Raw genomic sequence first — 13,502 nt, 5'->3', positions numbered from 1 at the left:
GGGCTTATCCAGACCACGCCCTTCCCACCGCAGGGCAGCGCCGTCTCTGGCGGTCCGCCCGCCCTCAGGGGGGCGCTGCGGTGCCGCCGCGTCGCTCCCTCCGCCGCCGGTGAGGCTCGGCCGCGCCCGCCGCGGTGAGGCGGGATGGGCAAGAGCTGCAAGGTGGTGGTGTGCGGGCAGGCCTCGGTGGGGAAAACCTCCATCCTGGAGCAGCTGCTCTACGGGAACCATGTGGTCGGTGAGTGCGGCGGCTCCCCCGGGTGTAGCGGGCAGGTCGGGCCCTGGGCAGTGCTGGCTCAGGGGATCCCCGTGGGCTGTCCCTGGTCACCCCCACACACACCGGCCGTGCTGTGCCAGGGCCCCGGCAGCGTTCCCACGTGTCCCCTGCCCACCCCCGGCAGGTTCGGAGATGATCGAGACCCAGGAGGACATTTATGTGGGCTCCATCGAGACCGACCGCGGCGTGAGGGAGCAGGTGCGCTTCTACGACACGCGGGGGCTGCGGGACGGGCTGGAGCTGCCCAAGCACTGCTTCTCCTGCACCGACGGCTACGTGCTGGTCTACAGCACCGACAGCAAGGAGTCCTTCAAGCGTGTCGAGCTGCTCAAGAAGGAGATCGACAAGTCCAAGGACAAGAAGGAGGTGAGTTCCCCGGGAGAGTGGGATCTGCTCCCCTGGGGCAGGTTATCACCTTTGGTTTCTCCAGCCTGTCACAAGATACTGATGGGTCTGTGATCTGGGAGACTCCCAGCAGTAAAAGGCTGTCTGCTGGGATGCTCTCTGAGCATACAGGTGCTCAAAGGCTCCTTCTACTTTGGGGCTGGTTTGGGACACACAGACCCTAGCAGGAGGAGAAGGGAGCACTGAGATCACTGGGTTTCAAAAGACTTGGATCTGGGTGGGGAATCAGTGGCAGGGCCAGGCCCACCACTGAGGGTCTCATGGCAGAGCCAGCCAGCCCTGCAGCTCTGTGCTTGGTCGTCAGGGGCCCTTCTCACCCTTTTGGAACAGGTCACCATTGTGGTTTTGGGCAACAAGTGTGACCTGCAGGAGCAGCGGCGGGTGGACCACGATGCAGCCCAGCACTGGGCCAAGGGAGAGAAGGTGAAGCTGTGGGAGGTGTCCGTGGCTGACCGGCGCACGCTGATTGAGCCCTTCATCTACCTGGCCAGCAAGATGACACAGCCACAGAGCAAGTCTGCCTTTCCCCTGAGCCGCAAGAACAAGGGCAGTGGGTCCATGGATGGATGAGCCTGCTTCCCCTTCCCTTCCATTGCCACCTCCTCTTCCTCACCTTCCTGCTTTCCTTGCACACCTCCTGCTGAGTCCTGTCTGGTGTCACGGAGCCTGTGGGAAGCAGGTGGCCAGGAGGAACAGTCATCCCAGGCCTAGGGATGGTCCTGGCGGGTGAGAGAGGCAGTGGGACAGGAGCCACTCCTCTCCCTGCCCAGTCCCTGCAGCTGTCAGAGGTGCTACAGGAAGGTCAGGAATCACTCAGTGACCCCCTCTGCTCGCAGGTGCAGGCTGGGAGAGTGGAACACAGGCGCAGCACAGGCTGGCTGGAACGTGGGCATCAGCTCCACATCTGGAGGGAGCAACTCCCTCTTTTTCTATTTTCTGACAACATGTGGGCAGGGCCTGTTTGCTGGCCCTGCCTCCAGCCAAGCAGCTCTCATTGCCCTGCCCCAGCTGGCTCTGTGCTGCTCCCTGGCAGCTTGTCCCTTTCCCTGGCAGTGTCTACTGCTCCTTTATGCACTGTAATATCCAGACATGCTGCACCAGGGAATGCCTAGAGCAGGGCAGGTGCTACTCCTGAGGGCAGGGTGCCCAAATGCACCATTCCAGCCCTCCTCTTCTTGAGTGCAGACTCAGCCATGATCTTGGAGGAGATGGGGTTGTGCTTCACCTGCATACCTAGATCCTTGGAGGAGCTGGGACTGTACTTACTCTGCACAGCCCAGATGCTTTGGGCTATGGCAGCTCTCACTGCCCACCTGTCACAATGCTGCCTCTTCTTAGAACCCCCTTAAGACAAGGCACAGGTGTCTCAGCCCTACCCAGCAACACTTGTTCCCTTCAGGTAGTCTGGATGTAGGAAAAGAACTGATGAAAAGCCCCAGTGTGTTTATACTTGTTCCTTTTATTTACCGAGTAACACAATAAAGCGATGAGATTCGGTTATCAAAATATTTTCCTTTTTTTTTTTTCCCAACAGTTATAGTACATCAAAAAAATATACAATGAACATTACAGGAGGGTACTGGCCAAGTCCCTAGAGTCTGGATATTCCGTTTTGGGTTTGGTTTGGTTTTTGTTTTCTGGTGTTTTGAATCAAATTTCACGTCACTCCAAGGTTATTTACAGAGGGGCACACGTTACCGAGCGCTATGGACTATCCCTACTCCTAGTATAGCATGTGCTAAGTCAAAGGCAGTAAATGCTTTGGAGAGCAGGAGGGGATTTCAGGGGATGCCATAACGGGGGTTTCTTATGCAGCTCGTTGCAGTATTATTGTCACTAGAAGGAATGGCTTTCACAGGGTTAAAGTGCCAAGAACAGGAGTGCATCAGGACTCCACTGGTGAGGGGCAAGGAGCAGCCGTGGCTCCAGCACAGGCTTTTTGGAACAATGGAGGGGAACAGGCCCACTGGTGCCACACAGTTCTGCAAGCTGCAGCCCAGCTGCTCCAGGCTCCCCAAGCTTCTGATGGGCTGGGCACAGCACCAGGGGCTCATGGCACAGGAGGGGACCCATTGTCCTGCTGCAGTGGCTGGACTGGGGGTGACCCCAAGGGCCTGAGAAGGGCACAGTGAGACGGGCAGGGGTGGCTGGGGATGTGCCAGCCATGGGCTGCTTGGCACTGGGGAACAGGGACAGTGTCTCTCCTGTCCCCTGGGGCCCTACCAGCACAGGCTCCTGTCCCCTGGGATGTGGGGTCCCTCCGTGTCCCCTGGGCTGTGGGACCATCTCCCTATCCTTGGCAAAGCTGTTTCTGCTGGGAGCCTTGCTTCCCTCAGCTGTGCTCCAAGCCACATATCCCACACTGCTGCGAGGCCTTTCCATTGTCTCCACGCACAGCTGCTCACTCTTCTCCTGGTGCCCTCACCCCACTCTCCTCCTTCCCTGGGGAAGGGATGCCCTGAGCAGGTGAAATCAAACCCAGGGGCTCCCTCACTCTCCTGTCTCCGTGGCAGGAGCGCAGTGGTGGCTCCATGGTTGGTGCTGCCCATAGACCCTGCAGGTGTGTGCTCCTTCCTGCAGCTTTCCTGTCCTTGCCAAGGCTCCAGCCCTGGGAAGTAGGTATGTTTCAGCCATCTGAGTCACCCATTGGCCACTTCCTGTTCACCTCCCCGTGCCAGGACCCATCCTGAGCATCGGTGGAGCAACTGGGCAAAATCCTTCTGAAATCCAGGCGCTGCTTATGGCCAAGACGTCGGATATGTGTGCTTGTGCGTGTGGATTCCCAGGTGCACACACCAACCTGCTCCTTCCCGAGGGCTGGGAGGGAATGGGAGTCACAGCAGAGGTCTGAACCAGCACCCTGGGCCAGGGACAGGACAGAGCTCAGTGTCATGTTGGTTCTTCTGCTGCCACCACTGCTCCAGCTGCAGCACCAAAGGGAATCGCAGGCGGCCAATGCGGCGGGTGAGCTGCCCCCTGGATTGCATAGATCAGGGTGGGGTGTTCCTCCAGAAAGGTCCATTTGGGATGCAACTCTCTCTATGTACAGCAGCGTGCTGGGCACCCAGAGCGCCGCAGTGACAGTCCCAGACAGGCCATGCTTGGGCTGTCTGAGCACAGTGAAATGCAGAGCTATGGCCTCGAGGCCCTCCAGAGCCTGGCACTCCGCAGGCTATGGGTGCACCTGCCACCTGATTGTCCAGGCTGCTGAGGACACCTTTGATTTTGGGAATCATCAGTAACTTCCTGGAAGCTCCTAACTGGGATGGGATCGGAGGGCTGTGCACGGCAGGTGAGCAGCAGCGTTGCCTTTCACTGGAGAACTGAAAGTGCTTTAGGGACATTCACTCAGCCTCACAGCATCTCCCGGGAGGTAGGGGCAGAGACAAGGACCGGTGCCAAGCACAGGGTCACCTCCGTGGGGAGCCAGCACTGGCACTCCTGGCCTTGCTGGGCATGAGGGGGCCCAGCTTAGCCACATGCCCATCGTGTGCTTCTGGGGCCAGGGCAGGGCCCGTGTGCTTTGGAGGGAAGAGGCACCAGCCCTGGGGTCAGCTATTGCTCTCGGAGTGAGGATATGGTCAGTGTGGCCGGTGCCTGCCACCACGGGGGCTCTTTGGCTGGTGGGACGTAGGGAGTTTTGGGGACAGGGGGCTGGTGGGTGGCACAGAAACCCCCTGCCAGCACAGGCAGGTGCAGGGCTGGCAAGGGCACAGCCAGCCCAGGCTGAGAGCGAAACAGCCAGCTTCCCACTTGTGCTGGGGTTGTTTCTCCCAGTAAGAGCTGGGCTGAGATTCCCCTCACAGTTCCCTTCCCACTGGGCTAGCAGGGACTGGAGGGATGCTCCTTCTCCCAGGGACCAGCCAGCTCCTCTCCTTCCAGTCTGGTAACTGGGAGGGCAATGAAGAAGCAGCCAGCAGGCCAAGAACAGGCGGGCTCTGGCCATGAGATGGTCCTGCTGATTTGGACACTGTCCTCTTCCATGCACTGCCTGGGCTCATCTGCTGAGCAGGGGGCCAGCACAGGCTGGGGGAGCGGTAGGGATGCGCGGCGGGGCTGGCCAGGCTCTCTCGGGGCACCTCTCTGCAGTGGGAGCCCTCTCCAAGCAAAGGAGAAGCCGGGGTTGATGTCTACGACTACGTTTTCCCACCAGCCAGGAGAGCAGGTACCAGGAGCGCTGCCCCCAGCGCGCAGCCCAGCCCAGCCCAGCCGCAGCGCACAGACCCTCGCTGGGTCAGCAGCTCTAGTAGGGTGCGAAGACGATGGGACCCGGCGTGGGGCGGACGTGAGCCGGCGGCGTTCGGAAAAGGGCTGGTCCGAGGATCGGGGCTTGGAACAGGGTGGTGGCAGCTGCTGGTCGCAAGGCGAGGGGTCCGGGCATGGCGCAGACGGCAGCGGCGGTGAGCGGGCTCGGCAGGAAACGGGTTGCCAGGGTTTTGGTGAGGTGCTTCTGCAAAGCCAGCTTGGACTGCAGGGAGGGAGGAGGAGACACCGTGAGATGGCAGAAGAGGTGGAGGAATCACAAGCGCTGCCATTGTGAATGCTGCTGCCAAAGCGCTCCCAAGTTATCCCTGTGCTGGCCTTCCCAGAAATAGACTCAAAACCCACCACCACAGCTCACCCTCCTTGAGGGGAGAAGCTGAGCTGTGGTGATGGAAACCAAGGTTTAAGGGAAGCAGCTCCCGTAACTCACTGAAAGGATGGCTGATGGTGAGCGAGGCTCTGTGAGCAAACCGAGCAAGTGCTGTGCAGGGAGACAGGTACCTTGAGAATACTCACTGCGAGGGCAGCATTCTTCTGCAGCTTGTTGTAGGGGCTGTACTTGGGCTTGGGGGGCTTCCCTGCCAGCCTGTCTTTGTGCCTCCGGCTGCTCATGTGCTGGGGAGGAAAACAGCAGGATCACTGGGAGCCAGGACAGCCAGGGCAGCGTGTCTCAGTTCTGTGGGGACACACATCACCCTGCAGGCACCAGCAGGCACCCACACCCTGAGTCCCTGCATGCCCACACCCAGTGCCAAGGCACTCCCAAGGCATTGTCACCTGCTTGAGCTGGGTCTCGGAGTTGACGTAGATCTCACACACTTGGCAGTGAAAGGCCTTGTTCTGGATGTTGATGCTGCCCTTGTTCCCGATCCGCTTGGACTTGTGCCCTGCCCGGGAGAGCAACTTGCCCCGGCCTCGCCGCAGCTGGGCGCCGTGACCTTCCAGCATTGACTTGTGCTTGGCTCCTGGCGAGAGGGGGCACTCAGCAAACCCAGCCCCATGCCAGTGCCACAGCAGCAGAACAGTGCCCTCCAACAGCACCAACCCCTGCCCAGCAGCACTTGCACGCAGAGAGGACAGGGAGCTGCCTGGGAGCCCGAACTTTTGCCATTGCTGCACAACCCACTCCCAAACCCTGCTGAACTGCACGTTGCAGGCAGAGCAGAGATGCTCATGCTCCCAGAGACCCCCCCCTCTCCGTGTGCCAGCTTTGGAGGAGCTGCTATTTCCAGCGTGTGCAGGAGCCTGTCGCCTGTCCCCGGGCGTTAGCACAGCCTGTGTCGCCCGCCGTGCTGCAGCATCTGAGCCATGCCCAAGGTCACAGCAGAGCCAGGAATAGCTCTGCAGGGTCACAGCAAGTGGGGAAGGAGGAACCCAAGATCCCTACACACCTGGGGACAGGGCGCTCCGTCCTGTCCCTGCCAGCGCCGGGATGGCGAGGGTGCACGAGGAGCAAGTAATTTAAGCCCCTGCTAATTCATTCTATTTTTTAAGGCGTGAAGCAAGGAGCTGTGTGACAGCCATAGAGCAGCTCCAGCCTGCAAACGTTTTTTTGTTTGTTTGTTTGTTCTTTTCCCCCCAAATCAGCTCCTGAATTTGTAACTGGAGCTGACAAAAGCAAAAGGACACGTCTGCAGCTAAGCGGCAGCAGTGTCCTGAGCCAACCCTGCCCACGGCAGCTGCTGCTGCCCCAGCAGGCAGTGGGGTGGGAGGAATTGCTTCCCAGTACTTGTAGGATCTTCCATTTAAAGTTGGGGTGCCCAACTTAAGCATCCTCTAGAGAAAGGGGTGAGCCAGGAGCTGGAACTGCAGAGCCCACAGACCCCACTGGGGACCCCTGTACCATGGCTGCCATCCTCTGCTACCACTCTGGGGGACCCTCAGCAGCTCCCACAGCTGCCCCACACAGCCCAGGAGTCATTCTGGGCTATGGGCTCCACAGCTTGCTGCATTCCCAGGGGTCTTCTCCACAGGGCCACAAGCCCAAACCACTGAGCTGCTTTGGGAAGTATTATTCCAGGTTTGGAAGACACCCTGGCTATCAGCTTCAAGCTAAATGGAAAATAAAGTAGCCTCAATCACTTGATTAAATGTTCTTAATTGAGACATGAACAATAAGAGTGTTTGACCTGGTGAAAATTCACCCTGGAAGCTGCAGCCTGGGTAACCCTCATGACTTATCTATGCAGGTAGTTTTAATGAACGTTTTTTAATTACAGCAACACTCTTTAATGCTTGCTACTTCATTGCAAGGCTGCTTGGTTATGGGGCATGGCTGGGCTTTGCTCAGAGCCCCGATGAAGTGGCTCCCACCCCCAAAATGCCTTACCAGTGTTGTGAGCCTCCAGCTGGGACAGGGAGTTGACGGTCACTTTGCAGGTGGGACAATACAGGTGCTGTTTGCTCTTTTTCCCCTCTTTCTCGCTCTCAGGGGCCGAGCTGACGCTGCTGCCTGACTCAGCTCCCTGTGCCTCAGCTGCCTGGGCGGACAAGGAGGCCACGCTGGTGGCATCTGAGGTGCCCTCTGACAGCTCAGAGGCTGGTGGGGAGCCCAGAGGGGCAACGCTGCCTGGCAGCTCCACAGGTGATTCCTCAGTGCTGGGCACCAGCCCCAGGCTGCTGCCCTCACCCTCCGACTCCTGTGGGCTACTGGCATCAGCTGGCGGGAGGAGAAGGAAAGGCAGAAAGAGGAAAAGAGAAAGAAATGAGCAGAAAGAGAAAGTTCTCTGTGCCTGAACAGGTTTTCTGGATTTCAGGGAGCACCCCCATCTTCCCAGAGCCCATCCCAGAGGTCTGCATGCATCCCCAGATCTCATTACAGCTGTTATCTCCAGTGCATGCAAGCTGGACTAAGCACCAAACCCTGGTGCTGCCACAGCTCCCACCGCCCCATCCCTGCATGTGGCAGAGCCCTGGGGATGTGTGGGACAGGGCTCTCTCCCAGAGACACCAAATCACAGGGAAAACAGCCCCTGTTCCCCTGCAGGAGCTCAGGTGGCACCTCTGCCACCCCATCCACAGCCTCCCCAGCCCCACAGCCCCTCCTGTACCTGTGCTGCCCAGCTCCCCACTGCCCACGGGGCTGGGGGCCAGCTCGGCCGTGCTGTCCTGGCCAGGGGTCCCCACTGCAGCCCCCACCACCTTCTGCTTGTTCTTCATGGCCTCGATGGCTTTCAGCCTCCGTGCGTGCTTGTGGCCCTTGTAGTGGGCTTCAGCCTGGTTCTGGGGGACAGAGAGGGATGGCCGAGTCACTGCTGTGACAGACAGACAGACACATGGACATGGGCAGGGCAGGGCAGGGGCTCACACCCAGGACTGGCCACTCAGGCAGGTTTCTAGTGCAGCCACCTTACCTGGTGGCACCCACCCCCAGGGCACGACCACTGCAAAGGGGTGTTGGCACTGGGGTGTAGCACAGAGGGGTTTTGGAGTGGGGTGTGACACAGAGGGGTGTTGGCACTGGGGTGTAGCACAGAGGGGTTTTGGCAGTGGGGTGTAGCACAGAGGGGTGTTGGCACTGGGGTGTAGCACAGAGGGGTTTTGGGAGTGGGGTGTGACACAGAGGGGTGTTGGCACTGGGGTGTAGCACAGAGGGGTGTTGGCACTGGGGTGTAGCAGAGAGCTGGTGCTGGGAGTGGGGTGTAGCACAGAGGGGTTTTGGAGTGGGGTGTGACACAGAGGGCTGTTGGCACTGGGGTGTAGCACAGAGCGATTTGGCACTGGGGTGTAGCAGAGAGGGGTTTTGGGAGAGGGGTGTAGCAGAGAGGAGGTGCTGGGACTGGGATGTAGCACAGAGGGGTGTTGGCACTGGGGTGTAGCACAGAGGGGTGTTGGCACTGGGATGTAGCACAGAGGGGTGTTGGCACTGGGGTGTAGCACAGAGGGGTTTTGGCACTGGGGTGTAGCACAGAGGGGTTTTGGCAGTGGGGTGTAGCACAGAGTCCTTTCCCTCCTCTCCCCAGCCTGCTCTGACACCAACATATTGAGGCCAAGGTATCGCTCTCTAAGACATCAGCACATTGCTTGCTTGGAGAGATAAGGACCCTGCTCTGATTAAATGCATCAAGTCACTCCTAAAAGCAGCTTTCTGGCAGAATTTATGGCTCCAGAAACATACAATGAATTGTTGCTGTAAAAATGAAATAAAGAGGTTTTTTGGTGGGGGGGAAACATCACCCACTGTATCCTAAGGGGTGTCCAACACATGGTTCATGTCCCCAGCTCCTCTCTCTCAGTGAACACTGGATAATGAAGCGTGACTCTGATGGATTTGTGTCTTCACCAAACTGATAAAAATGGCCACAAAAATAATTCCCCTGAACACTGGTGTCCTCCCAGCAGGGACAATGCTGCATTGTCCCCCAAAACAACTCGGGTTTGGCAATTTATGGAGTGGAACCCCAGGATGAATTAGACACTGTACCCCTGAGTAGGACAGATTAATTTGTACAGCATTCCTGGGGGCCAGCTGAGGATTCCCGGGCTCAGCAGGGGGAAGCATCCTACCCCATCCCTCCCCTTCCCTCCCCCTGTGGCTTTCCAAGGGCTGGGAACGGGAGCTGGGGCTGGGCTGGTACGTGGGAAAGCAAAGGGCGAGTCCAAGCGTGGTGCCTCATTAGCAAAGACAATAAACTCCCCCTGGAAAACAGGGCTGGAACAGGGCTGGGTGCAGCCAAAGTAGGTCACAGCCTCCATGCTGGAACACCCACGGGCTGTGAGGGTCTGGGCCAGCCAGGGGGACCTGGAGGGACATGGGCAGAGTAGGGATGGGAGCATGGGGTGCTTATGGGGGCACTGGGAGCACATTGTGGGACTGACCCTCCTGGCACAGCACCTCTAGCTGGGAAGCAGCCTGAAACAGGGAAGCAATGAGCAATGAAGCAAGCAATGCTTTTCCTGAGCTGCTTGGCCATGGAGTGAAATCATGAAGCCCAGAACTAGGGACTACAGCAGCAGCAGCTCCAGGCACAGCAGATCCAGCATGGCCAGGCTGGGATGGCTCCTCTGCAGGCAGGAGCAGCTCCAGCAGCCCAGAGCCCCTGTGCTGCTGGACAGCAAGCAGTGGCAGCTCCAGTGGATGAGACTGATCCAGGGCATGGATGAGACTGACCCAGGGGATGGATGAGACTGACCCAGGGCATGGATGAGACTGACCCAGGGGATGGATGAGACTGACCCAGGGGATGGATGAGACTGACCCAAGGGATGGATGAGACTGACCCAGGGCATGGGTGAGACTGACCCAGGGCATGGATGAGACTGACCCAGGGGATGGATGAGACTGACCCAAGGGATGGATGAGACTGGCATTGGGGATTTCCCTGACAGGGCCCCGTGCCCCTCCTCACTCCCAGCCCCACGAGGCCCCACTCACAGCAGAGTTGAAGCGCAGGTGGCAGATGTTGCAGGAGATGAACTGCTTCTTCTTGAGAGGGGCGGGCACACCGAAGGTGTGGCTGATCACTGCCTTCTGCACCGGGTCCATCTGCAAGGGGAGGGAGGCAGGGAGGGAGGGCTGGCTGCTGTGTCCTTGTAGGAACCCAGGAAATTCCTCTGGCTGCCCTGGAGGACTTGAGACCCTGCCCAGGGGGCTCAGAGACCCTGGCACAGAGCCCAAGACCCCTGTGCCTTTGATTGTGACCCATGGAAAAACAATGACCAACCTTTATATGGAGAATTACAAGTCAAAAGAGTTTAAGTAGAATGATAGTGAATTTATCACAGGGTGAAAAAATAGATTTTTGGGGTTTTTAGAACAGGGATTCAGGAAGCAAGATGGAGGAATCTGGGTGTGTCCAGCCCTTCTCCTTCTTCTTCTTGGCCTCCATCTTCTGCTGCGATGGTGGCACTTTTGGATTGGTTTAGAGCAGAAATTCACTGTCTACCATAGGTGACAGGTATTGGGAAGTAATTGTAAATATTGTACATGTAGCTTTTAGTATAAAAAGATAACAGTGCCCTGAGGGTGGTCAGTGTGCCTCTGTCTGACCTGCTGAACGGACCTCAGAAGGTCAGAGAAAGAATTTTACAGCTAAGAAACCTTGAGAATGAGAACTGAGGAGTTCTGACTCCCTCTTCGATGACTGGGCTGGGAAAAGAGCCTTTCTAACCCATCTCGGGGTCACTCTGAGCAGCAGAGATTCTGAGGTGTCCTGATGGCTGCCCCAGCGTGGCACCATGACCTGGTGACCCCCACGCCTGTCACACTCCCAGGGAGCCACTGCCAACGCCACAGAGCTCACAGGGGGTGGCTGCAAGGAGCAAGGGGCTGCATCTGCCGAGGAGATGGAGCCATGGAGGCTCCTCTGCACAGGGCAATGTGCTGTGTCAACACTGGCTCCTGTCCTGCTTAAACCATGCCTGAACCCATCAAATCCACCAGGTCTGAATGTTGGCTGGGGTCTGGCAGAAGGGATGAGAGCCCATCTGCATCCGTGTGTGCCCAGGTCCCCTCTCCCCCCACAAAGACATTTGTGTCACAGGTGGCAAATTACCAGTTTCTGTTTGAACCTCAGTGGCTCCCCTTAACCTCAACAGGAGCAGAAATCACCAAAATGGGGGACAGAGGTGGCCAAAACAAGCATCTGGCTATTCATTCTCCATGAGAGTTGGAAAGTCCCCATGCAATGCCCAAGGCACGAGCAGGGCTGTGTGTGCCAGCTCACAGGACACTGACAGCCCACATGGGTGCCAGGGCAGGAGGGACACCCAAGATACAGTGCCCACAAAAGCCCATCTGGCTGCCCCACTGCTGCCCAAATGTGCTTTTCACCCTCTCAAACCCAACAATGACAACTGGGTCACCAGGCTGGGCACACACAGAACCCCTTCAGTGTCCTGCCAGGAGCTGTGTCTGCCCTCCAGCCTGCCCAGGGCTGTGGTGGGGCCAAGCATGTGGCCAGTGCCAGCCCCCAGCCCTTCTGTCTTGCCTCAGGGCTCGGCCTCATTCCACAGCCCAAGCACCAAACTGCTTCCAAAAGCCATAATTGTTTTTAACAAAATGCATTTATTAAGGAAGAAAACATAAGAATAACCTCTTTGTCTGAGCGTGGCTCCAATCTATAATGCAAGTATTGTTCCCTAGCCTGTGGCACAGGGAGATTATCTTATCTGAGTCCTGCTGTCAGGAGAGCCCGGGGTTTTCAGTGATCATATTTCTCTGCAAAGCTATTTCACTGCCCAGACAGGTGCATCAGTCTTCGAGGCACATGCCTGGACAACAGCACCATTATCAAGACCCCAAATTCCTTTCCAGGAGTGAGCAGAATGGTAAAAGCAGGTGATTAATGAAGTGCCTGTTTGCTATGAGGTTTTACTCACTTATCTGGCATATAAATGAAGAGGCATTTGGGGTTCAGCAGAGACCTGGAGGAAGCTACAGATGGCCAAGATGCTGCTCCAGGCCTGACAACAAACATTGCAACGTGCTGCTGGCAGCACCCCCATGCTGCTGGGCTGCTGGGCCAGTTCTTGTTTTCCAGAGAAACACCCACCTTTCCACTCAGAAAAGAAAAATGGCTCCAACCTTCCCAGCAGTGTCAGCCACCAGGTTCCAGCTGGTTGCACCCACTGAGCCCTGCCAGCTCCCATGGGCTCATCCACACCCTCAGCAGGGTGGGGATCAGAGGAGGATGTAGAGGAAAGGGAGATGCTGGCTCAAGGACACAAATGAGGCCAGGGAACATCACAGCAGAAGATGGAGGCCAAGAAGAAGGATGAGAAAGACTGGACATGCCCAGATTCCTCCATCTTGCCTCCTGAACCCCCATTCCAAAAACCCCAAAAATCTATTTTTTCACCCTGTGATAAATTCACTACCATTCTACTTAAACTCTTTTGACTTGTAATTCTTCATATAAAGAAGAAGCCAGTGGCAGCAGGGCCACATCTAAGCCTCAGCTACATGGTGGTGGTGCTGAATATCCCCAGCACAGAGTCTCCTCATCCTCCTGGGGTTATGCCAGGGTGATGGCCCCAACCTGGATCTTTCCACCCCTGTGCTTGTACCAAGTCCAGCCTGCTCCACCCTGTGGCACAGCAAGCAGTTGTGTCCACCAGAGCACCTGCAACTGCTCTGGGCAGGCACAGACTCAGGGGCTCCCAGGGGCTGGGCTGGGAGCACACTCAGACCTGCTCCTCACCCCAGCCCCAAGGCATTGGTGGTGGCCATTGCTGCTCCTGCTGTCCCAAAGTGAACACCAGCACTGTCTCACGCTGCACACATGGTCCCAGGGGCTTTGCCAGACGCCCAGCCCAGCTCCAGCCCACACCAAGCACATCTGAAGGCTGCTGCCACCTGAGAGCCCTTGTGCTTCTCCCCAAAACCAAACACAAACATCCCTCTATCCCTCCCTGCTGCATGCCCTCACAGCTCTCTCAGACATGGAAAAGCCCCCCCAGCTTCTGTGGGGCTACCTACCAGTGCCTGCAGCCAGGGATTGAGGCTCTTCCTGGCAGTTTCCAAAAGAATGGAGCCAGCAGCAGAGGTGGCTTTGGGCGCCGCAGTCTTGGGGAATAAAGATCCCAGCTTTATAGTCAATTCCTATTGACTCACATT

The 13,502-nt window shown here is 57.5% G+C and overlaps 2 protein-coding genes across 10 annotated transcripts in view; one reads left to right on the top strand and one right to left on the bottom strand.

Moving 5' to 3' along the window:
- Window positions 1–69: 69 nt before the first annotated feature.
- On the top strand, window positions 70–2,188 carry NKIRAS2 (NFKB inhibitor interacting Ras like 2). 2 transcript variants are annotated; one of them, XM_059869600.1, is made up of 4 exons: window positions 70–238; window positions 402–479; window positions 577–643; window positions 1,013–1,248. In XM_059869600.1, the coding sequence occupies exons 1-4, from the start codon at window positions 145–147 to the stop codon at window positions 1,107–1,109; spliced, it is 336 nt and encodes a 111-aa protein (XP_059725583.1). In that variant the 5' UTR covers window positions 70–144; the 3' UTR covers window positions 1,110–1,248. The 2 variants fall into 2 exon arrangements, with proteins under 2 accessions (XP_059725583.1, XP_059725582.1); XM_059869599.1 differs by having other exon boundaries at window positions 80–238; window positions 402–643; window positions 1,013–2,188.
- The window catches only part of ZNF385C (zinc finger protein 385C), a 63,679-nt gene continuing 52,298 nt past the window's right edge, over window positions 2,122–13,502 (bottom strand). For 6 of the 8 annotated variants that reach the window (XM_059869591.1, XM_059869596.1, XM_059869593.1 and 3 more), the window contains 7 exons: window positions 13,365–13,451; window positions 10,320–10,430; window positions 7,996–8,167; window positions 7,275–7,604; window positions 5,723–5,910; window positions 5,447–5,560; window positions 2,122–5,150 (listed from right to left, as the gene is read on the bottom strand). In XM_059869591.1, coding sequence (XP_059725574.1) covers window positions 4,926–5,150; window positions 5,447–5,560; window positions 5,723–5,910; window positions 7,275–7,604; window positions 7,996–8,167; window positions 10,320–10,430; window positions 13,365–13,451 — 1,227 coding nt within the window. In that variant the 3' untranslated portion in view covers window positions 2,122–4,925. The remainder of the gene's footprint in view (window positions 5,151–5,446; window positions 5,561–5,722; window positions 5,911–7,274; window positions 7,605–7,995; window positions 8,168–10,319; window positions 10,431–13,364; window positions 13,452–13,502) is intronic. The other 2 variants (XM_059869592.1, XM_059869598.1) reach the window with 2 other exon arrangements.

This window comes from Haemorhous mexicanus, chromosome 28 (genome assembly GCF_027477595.1).
Source record: "Haemorhous mexicanus isolate bHaeMex1 chromosome 28, bHaeMex1.pri, whole genome shotgun sequence".
Lineage (NCBI taxonomy): Eukaryota > Metazoa > Chordata > Aves > Passeriformes > Fringillidae > Haemorhous > Haemorhous mexicanus.
The sequence above is the reverse complement of the archived record's forward strand: the minus strand, read 5'-3'. Positions and strand labels throughout refer to the sequence as shown.

Excerpts from the sequence above, each read along its gene's own strand:
- NKIRAS2 (XM_059869599.1), top strand. The coding sequence starts at position 145 with ATGGGCAAGAGCTGCAAGGTGGTGGTGTGCGGGCAGGCCTCGGTGGGG. Across the intron at positions 239-401 it reads CTACGGGAACCATGTGGTCG|GTTCGGAGATGATCGAGACC; the intron begins GTGAGTGCGGCG and ends CACCCCCGGCAG. Across the intron at positions 644-1,012 it reads AGTCCAAGGACAAGAAGGAG|GTCACCATTGTGGTTTTGGG; the intron begins GTGAGTTCCCCG and ends CTTTTGGAACAG.